At 37.5% G+C, this 22,798-nt stretch overlaps 1 protein-coding gene across 16 annotated transcripts in view; it reads right to left on the minus strand.

Annotated features, from left to right (window-relative positions):
• HERC1 (HECT and RLD domain containing E3 ubiquitin protein ligase family member 1) overlaps positions 1 to 22,798 on the minus strand; it is a 179,786-nt gene that overhangs the window by 24,392 nt on the left and 132,596 nt on the right. For 9 of the 16 annotated variants that reach the window (XM_057303693.1, XM_057303700.1, XM_057303694.1 and 6 more), the window contains 20 exons: positions 21,860 to 21,976; positions 21,423 to 21,654; positions 20,169 to 20,293; positions 18,724 to 18,944; positions 17,505 to 17,777; positions 16,712 to 16,760; positions 15,828 to 16,028; positions 15,013 to 15,205; positions 12,653 to 12,923; positions 12,303 to 12,516; positions 11,273 to 11,529; positions 9,840 to 9,967; positions 8,990 to 9,117; positions 7,758 to 7,958; positions 5,727 to 5,857; positions 4,721 to 4,920; positions 4,207 to 4,312; positions 2,348 to 2,494; positions 1,675 to 1,776; positions 517 to 690 (listed from right to left, as the gene is read on the minus strand). In XM_057303693.1, coding sequence (XP_057159676.1) covers positions 517 to 690; positions 1,675 to 1,776; positions 2,348 to 2,494; positions 4,207 to 4,312; positions 4,721 to 4,920; positions 5,727 to 5,857; positions 7,758 to 7,958; positions 8,990 to 9,117; positions 9,840 to 9,967; positions 11,273 to 11,529; positions 12,303 to 12,516; positions 12,653 to 12,923; positions 15,013 to 15,205; positions 15,828 to 16,028; positions 16,712 to 16,760; positions 17,505 to 17,777; positions 18,724 to 18,944; positions 20,169 to 20,293; positions 21,423 to 21,654; positions 21,860 to 21,976 — 3,470 coding nt within the window. The remainder of the gene's footprint in view (positions 1 to 516; positions 691 to 1,674; positions 1,777 to 2,347; positions 2,495 to 4,206; positions 4,313 to 4,720; positions 4,921 to 5,726; positions 5,858 to 7,757; positions 7,959 to 8,989; positions 9,118 to 9,839; positions 9,968 to 11,272; positions 11,530 to 12,302; positions 12,517 to 12,652; positions 12,924 to 15,012; positions 15,206 to 15,827; positions 16,029 to 16,711; positions 16,761 to 17,504; positions 17,778 to 18,723; positions 18,945 to 20,168; positions 20,294 to 21,422; positions 21,655 to 21,859; positions 21,977 to 22,798) is intronic. The other 7 variants (XM_057303702.1, XM_057303696.1, XM_057303701.1 and 4 more) reach the window with 5 other exon arrangements.

A 22,798-nucleotide genomic window follows, 5' to 3' on the forward strand; every position in this document is an offset into this window, starting at 1 on the left:
GGCTACAGGTCCAAATTCCCTTATTCCTCATTCTAGTATTTATGGACCCCACTCAGTTCAGCCTTAGATCTTCCACTAAACTTGCCACACAGATTCACCTGATAAACAGAGGATGTTCACTCTGACACCCATATCCACCCCCACACCTCCCAACTTCAGGATGGAAAACCACACAAAAATAGATTTATGGGTCAGAAAAGGGAAGATGAAACTCTGCAGCACAGGTATGTAAGACGTTCTGGAGCAAATAAGTAATCTGAAAAAAAAAATTATACAAACACTATACAACTTTAAGGGTTATTTTAAAAATTTACTCCCACTAAAATAAAGTAAAAGCAGGCTGAGGATGACTGAACAACCATTTTAGACACAACTTAACTTTACTGGATTCTGCCAAATAGCCCTGCACTCATTTTCCTCAGACCTTATGCTCTTCGGGAATAAATTCAAAGCTGCAATTCAAATTCCGGAGCAGCAGTCATCTGCAGCTGTGCGGCAGTGAGTGTCCTCAGTTACCTTTTCATAGGCATACTGCTCCTGAAGCATCACGGGTAGCCGCTCCAGGAAAGCTCTCATGCAGGGAGCCATGTTTAATCCCAGAACACCCTGCTGTTTCAATGCTGTCCTACAGGTGGCTAAAACGTGGTTGGCGGCAGCCCATTCTGCTGTACAATTCACGACCAAAACATCCTGATGGAAAACAAATCATGCCGCATGATAGGTTTAAGTGAAAGATAAAAGAGAGAATTCTATTACCGTTCATATCTGAAATTCCTTCCAGTTATTGCATCGAACACTTTCGCTTTTTGGACATTGTATGCTGTATCTTTAATACCTATGAATTTCAAAACATCTAAAATTTTGTCTAAGTAAAAACAAGTGAAAAAAAAATAACCATAAAATTTGTGAGCTACTTTGCATTTGCTGATTCTCCTTAAAGAGACACGTGAATTTGTTACTATTTCACAGGACTTGGAGGACAAGGTATCTAGGATATTTCAAAAGCCTGATATGACATGGGGTACCAGAGGAAGGAGGACACATCTGCAAGAGAAGCAGCACTGCTCTAACTGTGGCTCTATGATTTACCCTACACAGGCTACCACTGCCTTTGCTCTGATTCTATATTTTACTTCTAGTTAGGACTGTTCATGCAGGTTTACAGCTCAACTTAAAAATCTTTTAACTAAGGGTATAAAGAGCAAGACTGCAGCAGATAATGTCATATCAGAATTACTTCACGGCAGGGGGCTACTATTTTTTTTTTTTAACTAGAATATTACATTTCAAAGCCAACATACATTTTGTATTGAGTTAAATGTCTTTGGTCCTCCTTTTTAGAAAAAATTATCTTGAGACAGTTTAGTGCTATCTCAAAAAATCATGGCAGAAAGTAAAAATGCACTTTATACCTTCCAGTGGAAATTAAGTTGTTCAATAATTAAACATTTTCACCAAAGTCTAGGGTACAGTAGGAAGAGTACTAGATTATAAATCAGGAGGCCTGGGTTCTAGTTTTCCTTCTATCACTAAATAGTTATATTATCTTGGGCAGGTAATAATCTCTCTGGATATCAGTTTTTTCCTCTTTTACATAAAGCAGACTGCTTAGACTATAATTCTAAGGTACCTTATAGACTTACACCCTAGAATTTAATGTAATTGCAAAATTACCTTTGATCTATTTGAGCAAGCAGCTACCCCGACATCTGGAATCCATACTGTGGTCTGAATAGCTCCAGAGCCTATCACAACAGTTTGCAAGACAGAGCCATCCTAAAATGAGATATATTTATATCACTACATATCACTTAACCTTAGTCTTTTTTTTTTTTTTTAAGATTTATTTATTTTGAGAGAGAGAGCACACGCACAAGGACTGGGGGTGGGGCAGAGGCACGAGCAGGGGGAGGAGAGGGAGAGAATCCCAATCAGACTCCCCCTGAATGCAGAGCCCAGCTCGGGGCTCAATCCCACAACCCCAAGATCATGACCTGAGCCAAAACAAAGTCAGATGCTTGACCCACTGAGCCACCCAGGTGCCCCAGTCCTTATTTACATTTTAAATTTATACTTCACATTCATGAAGTCATATTCTAAAATCTACACTGGCTAAATTTACCAATGTCCAATTACATAGCTACTATCCAATTTTCTGGGGTCGTTTCTAGATGACTTTGAAACTGTATCAATAAAAAAAATTAAAGGGTGGAGAATTTTGAAAAGAGTTTCTTCAGTATCTAAGATATTAGTATACAAAATATTCCTAAGAATGGTTGGGTTAAATTTTATCATACATGTTATGTGTAAACATTTCTCAAGATAAAAATAACATCTATATTCTTACCCTTAAAGACCAAATGTTCATGAGCCCACCTAGTCCACCAGACACGAGGGCCAAACCATCAGAACTAAAGGCAACAGTTCGGACAGGGGTGATGTGTCCCCGCAGCTGATAAACACACTTGGCTCCGGTCGATTTCCTATATCCATCCTGCAATTCATTTTTATTTTTAATACATATTGAAATTAAAACAAATGTATAGACTCAAGATTTACAATTCATTCTTCAAAATTTTATATTTTATAATTTAGCATAAAATTGGGGAGGAGGGAAGGACAACTCTCTCCTAAGATTTAGCGTGAAAAAATAATAAAATATTAACCTGGTTCTCCTTTGCTCCTTTGAAGCTGAGTGTCATCTTTTTTGACACAATTCCAAGTGAATTTCCTATTCTTTAAACTGGCAGAAATTACATTTCTAAGTTTTAATTATCCCTCAGAGACAGAAAAATTCTAACTTCTGCTTTTTAATGAGTGTTTTAATTTTTAAATTTAGCTTTATGTAGTTTTCATTTTTAGCCCCTAAAATTCATGAATTGCCGATGCTGATTCTCTGTTAACCAGGTACTTCTTTTTGTTGGCCGATGGCTCTGTCTGCTACATGGTGTCTATTTTCATGTTTGCTGTGCAGGTTTTAGAAGTGAGATAGGTAAGGCCTGTCCAAAGGGCTACTCTCCAGCACAAACAGCAAATCAGATTTATCTCTAGTGCTTCCACCTCCACTTCTGTGATATTTTCCTTCCATTAGTGAGCTATTTACCTCTCCCTCTTCACCCCTTTCTCCCTGCCCTCAAGCTCCCTCTTCCTTCTAGTTATGATGGAGTATAATACCAGATGTACTTATTTATCCAAAGATGACATAGGCCTATTTCTTCCAGGGGTATTTGTATCATGAGCAGAAGAGAGAGCAATGGAGGGTGCAAACTGTTAGCTCAGGGAGGCCATCTGACTGGCCACCCGGTGTTTTAAAGAATTTTAAGTCAGGTGCCAGTGTTTAATATTGGGAGATCTTTTTTTTTTTTTTTTTTTTTTTAAAGATTTTTTTTTTATTTATTTATTCGACAGAGATAGAGACAGCCAGCGAGAGTGGGAACACAAGCAGGGGGAATGGGAGAGGAAGAAGCAGGCTCATAGTGGAGGAGCCTGATGTGGGGCTCGATCCCGGAACGCCGGGATCACGCCCTGAGCCGAAGGCAGACGCTTAACCGCTGTGCCACCCAGGCGCCCCTAATATTGGGAGATCTTACTTAAAACACTGGATTTTGGTTTCTATCAGAAAAAAATGAGACAATCTGGTAACAATAGTCTCATTTCTGGAGGTTGACAATCAACTCTGTGGCAGCCGTGTCCTTTATGGGAAGCATGCATGCTTCTAGGTTTTTTGTTTGCTTTTACCCTCTCCACACCTCTAACTCCCAGTTTCTGGATGGCCCTGTAAGCATCTATCTGAATTTGTAACCTCTGTTTAAGGTAAAGGAATTGTTCTTCCTACATGGAATTTTGGTATCAGCAGGAGGTGCTTGGATCAGACAGGGTACTCCTGTGGTGCCCCTATTTCACTGTACCGAAGGTTTAACTTAGGACTTCTCTATCTGTAGTGTCCGATATATCCAGTACCATGAACGATCACCACTCAATACTTCTTGAATATCTCACTTCAACAAGCAAACATGCTGTCCTTATAAAAAAATAAAGCTTATTCAGAAAACACACAGAGTATGACAATTATTCATGTTTCCCGAATGGATCATGCCCTTTTGGATACTAAGTACTGAGTATCTCAATAATCGATGGAGGATTACTTTGATAATATATACCATCTATGGTTTCAGATAAGGTCTTCAAAGGCACCAGAACATTTACCTGGCAACTGGACTCCTGGTCCCACCATCCTTCTGAACTAGTCACACTGGTCTGTGTGATATCTTGTGGAATACGCCAAACACATACTAAGCCACTCTGACAGCCACTTAAAAAAATTGATCACATAAAACCAAAACATGTCAATATGCAGAAGTAAATATATTTTCAAACAGCAATTAAGACCTGATAAAACTACTACAATACTATTTTAAAAAATATTTATAATAAGTATGCTAAATCTTTTACAAGAAATACGAATAGAATTGATATTCTAGCAACATCACACCCAGTTAAGGAGATTGCACAGCAAGTTCCACACTGGAAAAATGTTCTTTATTTGTCTGAGATCTTAGCTCTTATGGTATTACACATTATAAAAGTAACATGCGATAAACCATTTAAGACTACTAAGAAGCTATATTTAATGCAAGTAACAGTCTATATTAACATAAAAATTAAGATACACACACACACACACACACACACACAGACACACACACAAATTACAACATACGTAGCCATCAGTAAATGCAATTTGGATCCTTTCCCTGGGAGGCTGCACCAAGCAATGCCATTTACAATAGATGGATGGCAGAGTGAATGTAGACAACGCCAGCATCCTGAAATAGGCCCCCAGAGTTTCACATTTTCTTCTTTGGCACATGTCATAAGAATATGACCTGTTGGGTCCCACTTCATACTAACAAGAGTATCCTTAAAATGGTAGGAAGAGAAAAAAAAACATGGTAATACTTCCCTCACAAATACTTTAAACTCAGTAATTTATGACCTATACTGCCATTACTGATTTATTTTGAAATCAACATTTTATGCAAATAAGATACTGTCATATCCTCCCCAATCACTAGAGACCAACTCATCCCATAATACAGTCCATATTATATATATAACTACTGCAGCCAAAGTTCAATAAATGTTAGTTGAATAAATGAATTATGAAATTGATTCAGAAGGAATATTCATCTTTCATTAGCATTTTTAATTGTTACTTTTATTGACTTGTAACCATTAAAATATGAAAAAGAAACTTCAAAAAGAAGCATCCCTCATAACAAAATAGCGAATATTATGAGAATCTAAGACATACTGTGTTTATATGGTTGTCATCATTGTGTTCTTCTGACACTTTTTTATTTTTACCGTCCTTCATACCTTCCAACTCCTGGATTCATGCACTAATGCTACTTGCCTAGATAGCCCTGTGAACATTAGAACTGGCAACCTCTTTTTAAGGTAAAGGAATTATTCTTCATAGATGGACTTTCTAGCATTTGATGGGGTGTTCCAAGGGTGTTCCTATTTCACTGTTTTCGTTTTACTTCTTTCTTGGTTTGATGGCTTTCTTACACAGACTTTCCCATGCATATACATGGTCCAAAGACTTTTGTTAACAATAGAATATCAAATCGTAAGTGACTGATGTAAAACAGTTTAAAAAAACTAGTATCAAGCAATACTATGTAATAAAAAGCAAGAAAAAGTAACCATCTGGTAATTACCTTATGTGCATCAATTAGAACAATGCCTCCTTTTTCAAGTGGTTCCTTTGTTCCCAGTAACAACTTTCCATCAAAATATCCCACTGCAAATGGTCTATCTTCACTGAACCAAGCAATGCAAGTTACAGACACTAACATGATACAAACAAGAATTTAAAAAAGAAAAAAAGAAAATATAAGTGACTCTTTTGTCATTGTCTAACTCAAGACAGATTTTGCAACAAATACATGCTACCACAACCACCACAAGTAAGTTTCCAAATCTTTAATGCATTTATTAGACAAAAGGTAGGCTAAGAGCAGGGATTCTGTGTAACCCACTTTAAAAGTGTCATTCATTCATTTACTTATTTTTAAAGATTTCATTTTTGCGTGACAGAGAGAGAAAGGGTGGGAGAGGGAGGGAGAGACAGAGATCGCATGAGTTGGGGGAGGGGCAGATGGAGGAGTAGACTCCCCACTGAGCGGGGAGCCTGACGCGGGACTTGATCCCAGGACCCTGGAATCATAATCTGAGCCAGACGCAACCACTTAACCAACAGAACCACCCAGGTGCCCTATTTATTTATTTGTTAATTTTATTAAAAATATTTTATTTACTTGACAGAGAGAGCATGAGCACACGTACAAGCAGGGGGAGTGACAGAGGGAGAGGCAGAAGCAAACTCTCTGCTGAGCAAGGAGCCTGATGTGGGGCTCAGTCCCAGGACCCTGGGATCATGACCTGAGTTGAAGGCAGACACTTAACTGACAGAACCACCCAGGCGCCCCTAAAAGTGTTACTTATAAGTGATAAGGACTACCCTCATTTTTAATCTTTCATTTTTTTCAGGTGATTATTGAAAAATTAAATTTCCTTGCTGATTCCAAGTCAATGTACTGGCTTCTTTCCTTTTGGACCAGAATCTACCATGAAACTGAGAAATGAGGGGTGCCTGGTTGGCGCAGTCTAAGTTAAGCGTCTGCCTTCGGCTCAGGGCGTGATCCCAGCGTTCTGGGATCGAGCCCCACATCAGTCTCCTCCAGTGGGAGCCTGCTTCTTCTTCTCCCACTCCCCCTGCTTGTGTTCCCTCTCTCGCTGGCTGTCTCTGTCAAATAAATAAATAAATAAAATCTTAAAAAAAAAGAAAAAAGAAAAAAGAAACTGAGAAATGAAATAATCCAAGTCATAGAAAGAAAACTACCCGTCCCTTCTTTTGCTTAGTATTCCCTACTCAGTGTGTTTCCATATTCTACCAAACATGTCCCATTTCTAACAATCTATATTCATATTTGCTTCTTTAAGTACATATAACCCTGGAAGGCTATAAGAGAGGTAAAAAAAAAACCAACACAACAACAGTGTTTATCTGTGGGGGTAGAATGGGGACATGGGAACTGAGTAGATGGGAAAAAGACTTTTCACTGTTTATCTTTTTAAACTTTAAAATTTTTCAACCCCATGAAGGTATTACTGATTAAAAAAAAAAAAAACTAAATTAAAAAAAACAAAAACAAAAACTCGTTCTATTCTGCTAATAGAATACCATGTAAGCTGGGACTGTGATCTGTGAAATGCTCCACTCCCACAAAACAACTAACTATGTAGTAAGATAGGCCTACTATGTATCCAAAGGGAACACAGTGAGAAAATAAATGAAAGTAGACTTCCTACTATCTCTTATCACACCAGAAACTTCCCTCCTCCTCCTCCCATTTCCTCAGTTTCACCTCTACCAATGATCATAATTTTTTTCTCTTGGACATTTGTAACTTTCCAGGGAGACTTGGAGCCCTACTCTAAGATACTTACACAAGGGATGAATGACTAATATAATACTATTAGACCTCATTTTGGCAGAGATGTATTATAGGTGTTGGAAGAGAAATATCTTTCAACTTAGTAACTAATTAAAATGAAATACCAACCGGACAATTTAGAAACAAAAGCCAAAAGAAATATTCATTCATTTTTAAAAGCAAGTGCCAAAAAATTAAGTTTTCTTGGTTAGGGGAATACATTCTCAATTAGACATAAGTCCAGTCATTTACCATCCTTTCGATAGCAATGCTCCAATTCTCGACGGTGCATGGTGGATACATCAACAACTTCAATCAGTCCTAGAGATCCATCCATCCGTCCCACCAATAATAATTCTGGAGACTCTCCTGACCAGGCTGTAGCTGGACCCTCCTCTGGCCAAGCCAGGGCAGATACCCAATGAGGCTGAATATCTACTAATCCTTTTCCTCCTAAAGAGGGAGAAAATGTTAATAGTTGTTACTTAATTCTCAAAAACAATAATACAAAAATAACTACTACTTGATTCTAATAGTACACTCAAGGCAGTCCCCAATTTCCTAATAGCCTAAGAATGAATATGACTATAAGGCAGGGTCCTTCATTTATATAGTACACATGATTATCAAATTCATAAGCCTTTCTGTAACTACTAATAGGACAAAAATGATAGCTTTATTAAAGAGGGAGTAAAGGAAAATATTCAGTGTAGAAATGTCAAATGCTTAAGTCCTTTCCTATAATTACTGAAAATCAAACATAAGAAATTTCCCTACAGTTAAAGCTAGCTGTTCCTTCAAATATGTGAAACAGAACAGCCATTCTTTAAATATGCAAAAATAAAAATATGGATAAGCCCAAGATTACAATGATTTTTACTTTTCAGAGACATATTATTAGAAACTGACAAGTCAGAGTTCAAACTTGTGAAATGAATAATTTAAATAGAAATATTTCAAGTGATTCAAAAGAATCACTAAAAACTCAAATCTTATTTCTGAATACTTATAGTAGTACATGACAAGAATTTTTAGTTTACAGCTACCAGATTAGTCCAAACTCCTAGAAAGAAAAGTCAGGAAATGAGCATATTCTCTGTAATGAAGTAATTAATTTTTAAAAAGATTTTATTTGAGAGAGAGAGAGAGTGTGTGTGTGTGTGCGCGTGTGCGCGCTTGAGGTGGGGGGAGGGCAGAGGGAGAAGGAGAAGCAGACACCTTGCTGAGCAGAAAGCTCGCAGTGAGGCTAGATCCCAGGACCCTGGAATCATGACCTGAGCTGAAGGCAGACGCTTAACTGACTGAGCCACCGAGGCATCCCCATCATCCTCTTTAATTTAAACCATAATATGCATAGATCTACACAGTCGATGAATAGATTATGAGCTTCAAGGTGAAAGTAAGCCACTGCTGGGACTCAGAAAGCTAAGAAGAAGGCTTAAAAAGTACCTTTGGTATTTTGCTAGCATTGGCATGACTCTTACCATTAACTTGCCAAATATTCACCATCTTTTCCAAGGCCCCAGCTAGGTATTTGCCACTGATACTCCAGGAAACAGGTGAGAAACTTGGATCACTGGGTGACCCGAGGCTTTCCTCAGCATCTCCTTCTCTAGAATGTAAGAGACATGTATGGAATTCTAATCCTCATCATCCAAAAATATACTAAACCCCAAATCTTAAAATAAAGGTTTTGTATAGACTAGAGTACATAATACAGATTCTTGGATTTTGCAAGTTTGGCTAGCAGCATTTGATATTCACATATTCGCTGGTGTTTATTATGATGTGAAAACTGTAGAATTACAAAAGAGCGATGCTTAGACTACTCATTTAATGTGCCTACTTTGTCAACAAAGACCTTCTGCTTCTGCATGGGTTGTATACCTTGTTATTATTCAGAGCACACGGACTCTGGTTTGCCTTATCTCTAGGGAAGTGCTCAGAAAAGAAATACCTAAAGCTAGCTATAACACAATAAAAGCTATATATTCTGCTACAGAAGAAATATCATTAATTTAATTCCTAAATAATCCTTAAAGAATGACAGAAAATTAGGCTACTGTTTAATAGAATTTAACATTTATAATGCTAGCACAGTAGACCTTGATTTAATTCTGAGTAAGTCTAGAAATTGACAGTTAAACATTTTATTTTCTTAATTACCATCCTGGAAATTTAAAAACACACTGGAGATATACTAAGACTATTGTATAAGAAAAATTTTTTTTAAAATGTTCGTGACAATTTGATTATGTTAACACAACCAAAATGAAGCATGTCAGGATTCTCTTATTTCAAACATTACACATGAGAGCTGATGTTAGTACTCACAATCTGTTGAACACGCAGGTTTGTTGCAGTGAATACTGCTTCTTGGTAACATTCCACACCCGGATGGTACCATCATTGCCACTTGTAGCTAAGAGTCCTTTTTTATTACACCAAACACAAGTCATTACCTAGAAAAGTTGAAAAAGTCCAACAATTTACAAAGTTTTTAATTTTAATTCCAGTATTGTTAGCATACAGTGTTATATTAGTTTCTGACGTACAACACAGTGATGCAACAATTCTGTACATTACCCAGTGCTCAGCATGATAAGTGTACTCTTAATCCCCATCACCTATTTCACTCATACCCTACCCACCTCCCCTCTGGAACCCCCTTTGTTTGTTCTCTGTAGTTAAGAGTCTGTTTTTTGGGGGCGCCTGGGTGGCTCAGTCGTTAAGCGTCTGCCTTCGGCTCAGGGCGTGATCCCGGAGTCCTGGGATCGAGCCCCACATTGGGCTCCTCAGCTGGGAGCCTGCTCCTTCCTCTCTCACTCCCCCTACTTGTGTTCTCTCTCTCACTGGCTGTCTCTCTCTCTGTCAAATAAATAAATAAAATCTTAAAAAAAAGTCTGTTTTTTGGCCTATCTCTTTTTTCTTCCTTTGTTCGTTTGTTTTGTTTCTTAAATTCCACATATGAGTGAAATCAAGGTATTTGTCTTTCTCTAATTTATTTTGCTTAGCATTATACTCTCTAGCTCCACCCATGTTATTGCAAATGGCAAGATTTCATTCTGAAAAAGTCCAACAATTTTTAAGCAATTTTGATTCAAATGATGGTCATTCTTTATCAAAATTTTTTAAAAAATCTACAAGGAAATTGTAAAAGAAAAACATTCATGTTATAATATACATGGTCTCACTCTTTTCTAATTGGCTTGCAAACATACATCTATTTGGATGGCTTTAAGGTACTATGCCCAAACTCAGTTGAGTTACTGGAAATAGTATTAGAATCTTTATTAAACATGTTTATTTAATTCAATAAAGTATAAATATTTCAACATATTTATATGTTCTACAAAATAAACAGTACAGACTAAGAAGTGACTTTTACACATTGGTAAATCATGGAGATGGGTCTTCATTACCTAAACTGCCCTTGTCCATGCTCTGGAATCCAGTGAGTTAGATTAAAATAGGGAGGACAATTTCTTTTCCTTTTGCATGGGGAGCCCTCACCTTTGGTTTTCTTCTCATCCCCCATCGGATTTTTTTATTTGTATACTATTATGTCAACCCAACATATAGAGAAAGCAGAACGGGTAACTACTAGACAAATGTTGATAATTTTGTGTGTGAGAGGGAAAGAGAGAGAGAGAGAGAGAGAGAGAGAGAGAGAGAGGCTAAGATCTGAACTTTGAGCTGTTTGAGAAGGAAAGAAACTATTTTATCTCACATAGGTGATTAACACACATAGGGCTCAAAATACATACTCTGTTCTGATGAGCCTCCAACTTGATGAAGGAGCATTTTCTGAGATCTCCTCCCATGTCAGCGAGTGTTTGGGGAGTAGTTTGGTTGTCGCGGTCATGTGCAGCAAGAGTGCGCACAAGCTGTTGAGCAGCCCATTGCCTATGCTGTGAGGACAGCCTGGAGGAGAGGCAGCAGGCTGCCAGGGCATTCGCCAGCTCCAGAGGGCCTACAGCAGAAGGATCATAGGAAGGATGGGCATACAATTGGGCAGTTAAACCTGCTTAAACAAAACAACGAAATGATGCCCAGGTTAAGAGTTGGTGGTAGTAAACAAAAAAAATGGGTTAACCCATATCTTTTAAGAATTAGCATTTTTGCAAGCAATCATTTCACTAAGATATGCATACAAGGTATAAAGCATTTATTTCATATCACGTTCTATAATAAATCTGACTCACTGCAAATACACATTTATATACATCCATCAGTAGTCTTTGCTCTAAGGCCGCACAGACTGAGAACACAGCAGAAATGATTTTAAGGCCAGGGCAGAGGCAGCATGCCCTAAAAAGTAAAAGTTTGGCTTCTGCTGCTCAAAAGTGATCATAACAACCAGTCAAGGGGCTGTGCTGACAGATCCAAAAGCCCATCTATCTTGGCCAAATGGTCCTGATGAAGAGAAGGGTAGACAATAGTGATTAAAGAATCCCTTCAAACTGTTATCATCTTATGACAAAAAGAAAAAGAGCACTACCTTTATCTAGGTTTTATTAAGAAAACCCAACGAGAATTATTATCTATTGGTGACTCAAACCATAATCTAACAGAATAATCTAATCAAACCAAGTTAAATTTCGTACACTTTCTAATATTTGTTTCCATGCACAATGAAAAAAGGATCCATGCACTTCTTTTACGATATGAACTTAAGAAGTATACATGATGCAATGTAATTCATCACTTACAACAACTCTAAAACATGTTTTAAAAAGCATGAATCAAATTGGTTATAAGACTATATATTTAAATGGCAAATGGTATGAAGCTTACCTTTTTTTTCAACTTCTGACTTATCATAGTTAGGTCTCAGTTTGGCCCCCTTGTCTGCTAGTAATGCTACAAGGGCCTGAGTTACAACAAAGTTTGGGGAGGTTACAAGCTTATTCTCTTCAGCAATTCCTCGGAGAAAGCTGGGTAGAAACTTGCGCTGAATTGGATCATCGACCGTGGTTAGATTTACACCTGTTGCAGCAGAAATCAAGTTCTGAAGAAGCAATTGGAACAAACAGATTTAATTTTTACACATAATTTCGGAACAAAATGATTTCACCTCAAAAGGCTCTTTAAGAATTGGTCAGAAATAAGCAACGCAACAAGACAAGCACTGAAAACCAGCTCACCTGTGTACACAACTGCACCAGGAGTTTTGCAGCACTAGGAGTGTTTGATGCCAGACAGCCCACCGCTGTGCTCAGATAAGCCAGGCAAGAGATGGGCTTACTGGCCTTGCTGTGCCCGCCGCGCGAGCGTTCTGAGGGGCTGGCCATGGCAGAAGGGCTGGTGGAGAGGCCGGCTCTCCCTGCTGCAGCCAAGCACATTAATCGAACGAGGGTTCGGATATCCGTAAGCCCCAGAGATTCAAGACCAGCCGCCAAGCTACAACTGGAACCACTGCCAGGAAAGAAACAGACTTCAGATGGATAAAGAAAACAGATTTCCGAAGGGACCATTTGGAGCCCTGCGTATCATATCAAAGTACCAACAACCAAAATAAAAGGTAAGCTGCAGTATCACTAGTCATATATATCCTAAGAAAAGTCAAAAAATGTAAGCTGGAAACTGTTATTGAAACTTTAGACATTTTTTTTATTTTAACTGAATATACTTGAAGCATAACTGAATTACCAAAGCATAATATATGGGAAAGCTCAAATTATGAATTTTCACAAACTGCACAATCCCATGTAATCCTTCCCAGATCAAGAAACAGAACATTACCACTACGGAGACCTGCTTGAGCTCTTCTCAGTCACCAGGCCCTCAAAAGTAACCGATTTCACTGACTTTTAAAGTCATAACCAGTTTTGCCTGTTTTGAACTTTCTATAAATAAGATAATAAAGTCAGTATTCTTTTGTGTCTGGCTTCTTTTGTTCAACATCATGCTTTAGGACTCATCCATGTTGTTGCTTTATAGCAGCAGGTACCCATTTTCATTGATATATTAGTAAAATCTACCACAAATAATTTATCCATACTGATGACAATTAGGTGGTTTCCAGCATGGGGCTACTATGAACAGAACTGCATGAATGTTCTTGCTTATGTCTTCGGGTGCACATAATGTAAGCGTTTCTGTTGAATCTATACCCAGAAGTAGCTTCCAAGGTCACAGAGTATGTGAATATACAACTTTGGTTGGTACTATTGAAGAGTTTTTCAAAGTAGCTGGACCAATTTATTTTCTCCCTGGCTGTGTATGAGAGTTCTAGGTGTTCCACATCCTCCTGCTCATGTTTTCCCCCTCGTCTTTTAAATTTTAGCCATTCTGGTGGGTGTGTATTAATATCTCATTGAGTTTTCATTTTCACTTCTCTGAATACTTTGGGTTTGAACACCTCATTTTCCATGTTCATTGGCCATTTGGAGATCCTCTCATATTATTTTGCATTTTCCCCATTTTTCTTTTGGGTTGTCTCTTTTTCTTATGGATTAATAGGAATTCTTTACGTATTCTGTTCGTTATATACAAAGTTAATTCTTTTCCCATTCAGTTGCTTGTTTACTTTCTTTTTAGCTCCTTAATGACTTTTGCTGAACAGAAGTTCTTTTTTAATGTAGTCCAATTTATCCATTTTTTTCTTTATGATGAATGCTTTTTGTGACTCGCTTAAGAAATCTCTGCCTATCCCAAGATCAAGAATAAATTCTTCCTACCTTATAGAAACATTATTGATTTATCTTTCACTTTCACCATTTAGGTCTAAGGGCCACTTGGAAATATGCGTTTCAGTTAGTGTGAGGTTAGGGCCAAAACTCACTTCTTCCGATGTGAATAAACCATCTGACTTAGCCCAAGTTACTAAAAAGACATCAATTCCTCATTGTTCTGCAGTATAAACACAGTCATAAATCAAACCATAAATCATGTGTTTCTCTATATATGTGGGTTTCTAAATTCTCTTCTCCTCCACTGTACAAACTACCTGTTCTTGAATTAATACCAGAGTCTCCTCTAAATTTTATTTTGAGTTTTTATTTCAGGGTCCTTCTGTCTTCACTGATTTACTGTTATATACCTCTGCTTAACCGTTTCTTAAATGGATGTCTTTTAGGTACTCTCGGCTCTCTTCCTTTTTTAATATAACACTCCACAATGTGAACATGGCAGGAGTCTCCATGATGGAATCTGCAGGTTGAAGTAGCTACACAGTTGGTCAATTTTGCAGAAAAATTCATGCAACCTTTTATTTTTTATCTTAGACCAAATGGATTGATAACCTTAGTTTCCCATTTCAGATAACAAAATAAAAAATGTTTGCAGTTTACTCAGCTATTAGTGTTATTTTCTAGCAAAAAGAGCTAAGTATTTACTGACTGACTGAATAAAAATGATAACTGCGTCTAACTTCTTTCAGTCGATATTCGACTCAGATATTCGAGGCTCTAAAAATTCTATCTCATCCTCCCAAACAATATCAGCCTCCTGTCTGATACACGCTAGAAAGTAACAGCATCATTTGACACAAAATAACACTCACCTGACTGAGAGAAGAGACAGAGCTCTCATTACCATGGTTCTTGCCAGAAGAACCTGAGCAGCGGCAGTCACTCTCCTTAAAGCCACCACCCGGTCATGAGGGTTTGCTAAAGCAGCTGCCTGCTCACCTAGTGTTATTCTTCCAGAGGAACTCTTTTCTACAGAGCCATGGCAACCTGAAAAACATATCCGGACTACTGAAAAGTTTTCCTGTTCTATCTATGTTCTGGGCTGCAAGGAAACACAGCAAACCAATGTGATTTGTTCATCTGGACTTTGTTACACAGAAAATTCCTTGCGAGAAATACATATTTCTGAGGCAATCATTTATTATATGGGTTTCTTAAAATGTTTTGGTTTCATTTATTTTGCTCATGTATCATTTCTACTGATACTAACAAATACAGGAAAGATACAGTTTTTAAAATATGCTTTGAGTACAAGAGAAAGGGTTGAGTCACCAATACTAATTCTTTATTTTGTATTCCCAATAGCAAAAGTTACCCATATCCTCTCATGCATATGAAAAAAAAGCAAACAAAACTGCCAAATTGTTTTTATAGTCAGTTCCAGGATTCCCTTATCACAATGTCAAAAAAAAAATCATACTCATATTTTATAAATTTTCTTTTTATCACTTCAATTATTTCATAAAAACAAAAAATAAAAATACTACATTATACCTCTAAAATGTTAAAACAACTGGCTAAAGACACTTGATGGGGTGGAATAATGTTGTATTATTTTTTACCACCTAACCTAAGAAACAAATTAATATAGACTATAAAATCCATGCCAATTAGCATGTCAGTTTACCTATTTGCATCAAAGTCTCTTCCATACTGTTGGTAGCTGTTACCATTGCTACCGATGCTCCCAAGGGATCACTGTCGGGGAACTGAACTGGTTCTGGTACAATGCGTCGGTCGTTTAAACCAAGTGGTCCAGCAAGTAATTCAAATTCTTCTTCACCCGTTAGCTTTTCATCTTCATCAACATCCAACATGTCCCAGTCTTCTGGAATTTAAATAAATAAATGTATAGCATGTGAATATAAACATGACATAACTCTACTGGCAATGGCTACTGTGAGATAGGTCTAAAATGCAGATGGATGGAAAGCCCAGTGCCTACAAAATGAACTCTGGTGCCATCTCCTGGTGACCCAACCAAACTGCACTTCTGAGGCAGAGTCTAAGGGAAAGGGAGTCAGAGCAGTCAAACCCACTTAAAGCAATCGCAAATGTTACAGCTGGTAATGGAGGTTTCAACTAATAAAAGCTATTGGCATGGGGCCAACAAAGAATTCTTAACCCTGTCCATAATCATTAATCAGTTATTTCAAGTAAATAAATGCTCCAGATAAATTCATGCTGTCTTCAATTTTTTATTTTTTACTTTTCTCAATTAGGATGGAAATTCAAAATGTACTACATACTTTCCCTACTTTGAAAAAAAATATGCCACACAGCAATTAACATTCTGTGGTCAAGCTAGTAGTTGAATTCGGGTCCTTTTCTTTGGTTTTTAGACTTAGGGCTGTTGCTTACAAACTACCTTGAGCTTTTTAGAGAAAGTTTTAAGTTAACATGTACCTAAATACAAACACATACACATAAAGGTAAATTTTAGTAACAGATGTTAAGCAGAAGGTATATACAAAAATACACGTAAAATAAAGAAGCTCTCAAAACAACTACCTTCATACACACTGTCCTGCTTGCCAATTAGATCTGGAGCTTGTCCCTTGTACCTGCACCAAACATGAAGAACAGTGTATTTTTATACAAAACAGTTAGTACTCAAAAATGCAAATTAAGGCATTAGAACATTTTAAAAGGTCATTAATAAAGCAACACAAAATAACAGTGTTTCATGTTATGCGCTAATAAAAACTACTGGTATGTAGGTACATACAGGCTCACAAAAATCCATGACTATTTTACCAAATTACTGGGGAGATTTCTGGGTCACCTACAACTCTTAAATGAAAACCTATTCCAGAACACCATAAAGATTTTAGTAGTTGACAATGAGGACAAAAACCCAACTCACTACAGATTAACTGCTATTCAAGGATATAAAGAAGTAATGTTCTCATGGAAGCTCATTTAATCTAAACTCTATTTTTTTCATCAATAAAAAGATCTTAATTAAGAGGTCAAAAACAGGGTAAAAAACACCAATGAGAAAAAAACCTAAAGGTTAAGGCAAGGGTCCTGCCCAGAACTTGCCAACAAGTCAAAGGTTAACAGGATCAAAGTCTAGTGAAGAATCTGCTGCCATGCCACCGTTCCTAGGCTACAGGCTCCCGGCTCTGGCAAGACACGAATTCCTCAACCTTCTCCACCCTTCCTGCCCCCAATTCAGCAATCACGGGACTTAGGGAAAGGTTAAGTGTAACTCCTCACATTAAAAAGCTGTAATTTGCATGTCTTGAGAGATACTTTATACTCCTCTTTCAGAGGGTTTGGATATCTATACAATTTCAAGGTACCTTTCAGAACTTGTCGTCTTGGACTTGGTCTTCAGGGCTAAGTACTTTTCCCTACAGCTGCCACAGAGCAGGTAGTATGGATTTCCACTTCCACATTCACCACCAAACCAGCCATCCACATAGGAGCCGTTGCTGCGGTAGCCCTGGCGGTTTGCACTGCGCCCACAGCCAGGGTGATTTCTCTTCATGTGCTGATTGAAACTGACGACGCTGCATTCACACAGTTCACACACCACCACTTCTTCCCTGTCTTCAGACTCACAAACATGCTGCACAAAATTTCATATCAAATTATTAGTCAATTTAACATAAAATTAAGAACAGGAAAATAGATATTTATATATTAATGACTTTGTTTACATATGCTGGAGTATTTGCAGGATGTTCATTAATGTTACATAACAAATTTCTTTCAAGTCAGAATTTAGATCCCACGATCTGAAGGTGTTCTTTGCCCTTTCTCAATCTAATAAGTTATAATAAAGGTAACTCACTATCCTACTGAGAGGAGTTAATAAAAACGACAATTAGCCCTATCTCAAATGATTTTTTTAAAAAATCCTTAATAAAGCTACTTTTCATCTGGCCATAATATGCATATCTCTTATCTGAATTTCTAAAAAGTCATTTGAATTCATTTATCTCATTAACTTAATATAGATGTTCTTTTCTGTAGAACTTAGACCTGTGAAGTCTTCAGCCTCCCTGCTACAAAAGCATAATGCTAAACAATGAAAACATACAAACCCACCATGTACCCTGGCCCTGGATGGAGGCAGTTACAAGACCTAGGCGGCACTGGTTGTTAGAATGAGGCATTACAGTGATTAAATGGAACCTATGAAGGAGAAGAGCATGCATTCAGATAGCAAAGTGAGCACAGCAGCCATGTTCTATACCCAGCAGAGCTGACTAGGACCTGACACCTGTTTTGTAATCTATCTTTGACATTATAATCAAATATTACCATAATATGGCTCTGTTCATCTAGTCAGGGGAGAGAAGCAATAAAATCGCACAGAGAAAGCAAGAGAGACTTTTTCTTATTAGTTTGTAGGTATCAAAGTAACATCAAGCATCAGAGCCCCAAACTTTAGGATGAGATGTAAGACTTTTCAGAGCGTAACAACTCTAGGCAAGGCTGTTGTTAGTAAGCTGTATGAACAGGAGGGCAGGAAAATAAGTCAGAGCAGCCCCCGCTGCAATCACACACACCCAGGTAGGCCAATCCAGTACCTCTGGGATCCACATTCCCAGAATATCATTGTCACTGGTCAGGTCTTGTCCAAACATAGCTTCCATCGCTTCATCATCAAGATCAATTTCCAACTCCTCATCTAAATTAAAGTCATACAGCGCCCCTGGGTCTTGCTGCAAAGATATTCCTTCTCTCCGACTCTGATTCCTGTGGGCCTGCACAGAGCGGTATAACCCCGCTCAGAACAAAACAAAAAAGGCATTTTATTTGCATGTATAAAATAATTCTGAATATTTCGCCAGTTCTTAACTGCCATACATGCAGGTAAGTGCCCAGCGTGGCTGATTTACTGGATTCCAGACCATTAAACATAAAATTTTACCTATCACGTGTGTTTCCTCTTCTGTAAAATGGGGTAATAAGCACTCATAACTCACAGGGCTATTAGTAAGTTTAAATAAAATGATCCATGTAAAATACTTCATAATGTAATATAGAAAAACACTCAATAAATATGGGCTGTTATTATTCTTTTAGGCTTATTTTTTTAAAAATCAGTCCCTTTCACTATGTATTAACTACACATCCTATATTTTCTAGCTCCGTCTCAACTTCTCTGTTACCATAAATTACTGAAAAATTATTTATGTTTTAATAGTTCAAAGATCAAATGCTATTTTATCAAATCACATATTCTAGTTTTTAGTTTGGAAAATATGTTCCCCTGCAAATTACACTTCACACGTCTAGAGCATAATCCTGGAAGTATTTTACTAAAGTAACAATGGTATTTATTTTTGCGTATCTAGGGCCTTACCTAGTAACTTAGTCCTAAAGCCCAGATTACATGAGAAAAGCCAGTGCCTACTTCGGCACAGTGCTCTGTTTAGCTCCTTCTCACTATTAAATATGTTAAATTTTAAACATGCATCTTCACTTCTTAAAGTATAAATTGCTCGACAGCAGAGAGCACATTTACGAAAAATCTCAGTATCTACAAGTAACCAGTGTAAAATTTTGTCCCCAGAGGAAGCTTAAAAATAAATCTGTGAGGGGCGCCTGGGTGGCACAGCGGTTAAGCATCTGCCTTCGGCTCAGGGCGTGATCCCGGCGTTATGGGATCGAGCCCCACATCAGGCTCTTCTGCTATGAGCCTGCTTCTTCCTCTCCCACTCCCCCTGCTTGCGTTCCCTCTCTCGCTGGCTGTCTCTATCTCTGTCGAATAAATAAATAAAATCTTTATAAATAAATAAATAAATAAATCTGTGAATGTATACTGTGACTTCAATGCAAAACTATGTAAATAGATAGCAAAATGCAAATAGCTGCTCTGTTAATGTAGAGGAACTGAGCACTTAGTATCATTAGTTTACATCTTCTTTAATGTTGCTTTCACACTGACTTTAAAATATAAATAACTATATGACTTTTACCAACAGAAGGATGTAAAACATATAATTACCTGCTCTTGCTAGCAATGTGCGAGCAGCTAAATCAAACTTGTGCCTTCTTGTTACTGCTGAGCGACCCCTAGCTGGTGGTCCACTTCCAGAAGCTGCATTCTCTGTATGGTCCAGATTATCAGGGCTACAAGTCAAATTAGAAAGCAACACAAATTTTAAAGAACCACCATAAATAGAAAGCACAGCACAAGCTCATTTTTGTTATTGCATTTTTCTCCAAACAGTACCAAGAATAAAATATATTTATGATAAAACTGAAACATATCTTGTCCTTGGTAAAGCTTCTAAATTATAAATATGTCACACTGCCCTAAGCGTAATTTTATCTATTTTTTTACTTTATTTATTTTTTAAGTAGGCTCTATGCCCAACATAAAACTTGAACTCATGACCCCCAACATCAAGAGTTGCATGCTCCACTGACTGAGCCAGCCAGGCACCCCTATCTGATTTTGAATTATGCCAACAAGGAAATGATGTTCAATGCATGTTCAAATTCAAATGAGATCAATGGTCTTAACTGAATTCTAAATGATTAAATACTTAAAATTCGAAATGATTGAGAATCCCTGCCTATGAGAAACATATTTCAAAATAAGTTATGAAAATATCCATTGAGCTTGTCAGGAAAAATCTGCATATTACAGAAGACACAGGCCTTGTTAACCAAATGACTTCAAGCGCTACAAAGAAAAATGAAGACTTAAAGTTACAAGAAGCACTAAAGGGGGAAGATTTTAGGAAAAACTATAGAGTATTTTATTACATCTCAACTCAGGCTATGCGTTATCACAGAATTCTTTTTTACAATTTATAAAAAATGGTATATTGTACTAGATATTAAAAACTAAAGAGGAGATGAAAATATAAATCTATATTAAGATTTAGAAGTCTACTTCTATATGCAGTAAGTCAATCTCCAATATTAAAATGAACATTCTATATCACTTATAGGAGATAAAATTATTTTATCAGAACGTTTATTTCAGAAAAAAACTTAAGTTTCCTCTTTTCAGCTTAATTTTATATAAAAATTATTTCCTCTTTTCCATGAAAACATCTATTCAAGTCAAAACCTGTGCTGTCATTTTTACCCTTCACAGAAACGTAAACCTGTAACTGAAATGTCCACCTTCTATCTCTAGTTATCAACTTTACACACCATTAGAAGCATCTATGAAGGGAAATAAATGGGGCACTTGGAAGAATCATTTATACCACATAAAACAGAAATATGGAAATTGGAATCTCACCTTTCACTAAAGCCTTCTTCCATTTCAGCAGCATCAGCTGATGGGATGTCTCCTGGTGACTGCAAATAACAGGGATCATTCGACTTCCCACCACTGCCCAGGACTGCGGCTCCGGGCCTGGCGTCTGCTGTGCTGCCTGACTGGGGCTCCTCCTCATCCTCATGCCCAGGGTGCTCTATCATCCACATGGCAAGGACAGTGATGTTCTGGGCATCAGCCTCTCCTCGAGCACCTGGAGAGGGGAAAAAGAAAAGTAGGATACTGATTTGGGGCAACATAATCAGTTATTCATGGTATCAGTTTATCAGTGTCTGCTGTGATGCCACTCTAACTAAATCTGCTGTTAAAAAGCCTTATGGTCTCTAAAAAACGTATCACCCTCAATAATACCAGGCTTCTCATAGCCACATATACTGATATGTAAAAATGTATCCTACCTGTGGCTTCCATGGCTTTGGCAATCTGCCGAAGAGAGAACCCCATTTCTAGCAAGGGTACTGCAATTGCCGGAGGAGGAGGAGAAGTTGAAAGTCTACTGCTGGGGTCTGACAAGGCTGAGATAAAAGAAAGAGAATAAAAGCCTATGTCACTACATACCATGAGTAAAAAGTGTCCTCACACTATAACTCCCCACTTTCTTAATACTGTACAAATTTAATGAAATGTTCTTCTATGAAGAATTCGTGGGGCATCTGGGTGGCTCAGTCCGTGAAGCGTCCAATTCTTGATTTCTGCTCAGGTCATGATTAACTTGTGATTAAGTTATAGCCAATATGATTAAGTTACAGTTTTTTTAAGGTTTTTCATAAAGCTAACATAAAGTTGCTGAAAAAATTTTAAACGTTTTCTTATTTTGAAATAGTTTACTTACAAACATTTTCAAAGTTAACAGAAATTTGTAAGAATAGTACAGAAGAGTTCTTTCCCCTCTGACCCAGTGGAGAGTAAGTAGCAGACATGATGCTCCAACTCCCCTGATGATGCTGACATATCGAATCCTACAAAGAAGGACACTGCTCTGCACAGCACACCAGGAAAGTCAGGAAATCGACAATGCCAACATCTAATCCAGATCCCATTTTAGTTTCACCAGAAGTCCTAATAATGTTCTTTACAGCAAAGGATCCAATCCAGGATCATCCTTGCATTTAGTTTTCATCTCTCTTCCATCTCCTTCAATTACTTTGATACTTTGAAGATTACAGACCAGTTATATGATAGAAAGTCACTCAATTTGGGTTTGTCTGATGTATCTTCATGATTAGATTCAGGTTGTACTTTTTGAAAGGAGTACCACAAAACTGATGCTGCCTTCTACTCACTTAATTCTATTAAGTGGTACATGATTTCAACTTGTCCCATTACTGGTGATGCTA

This window comes from Ursus arctos, unplaced genomic scaffold (assembly GCF_023065955.2).
Source record: "Ursus arctos isolate Adak ecotype North America unplaced genomic scaffold, UrsArc2.0 scaffold_28, whole genome shotgun sequence".
NCBI classification, from domain to species: domain Eukaryota; kingdom Metazoa; phylum Chordata; class Mammalia; order Carnivora; family Ursidae; genus Ursus; species Ursus arctos.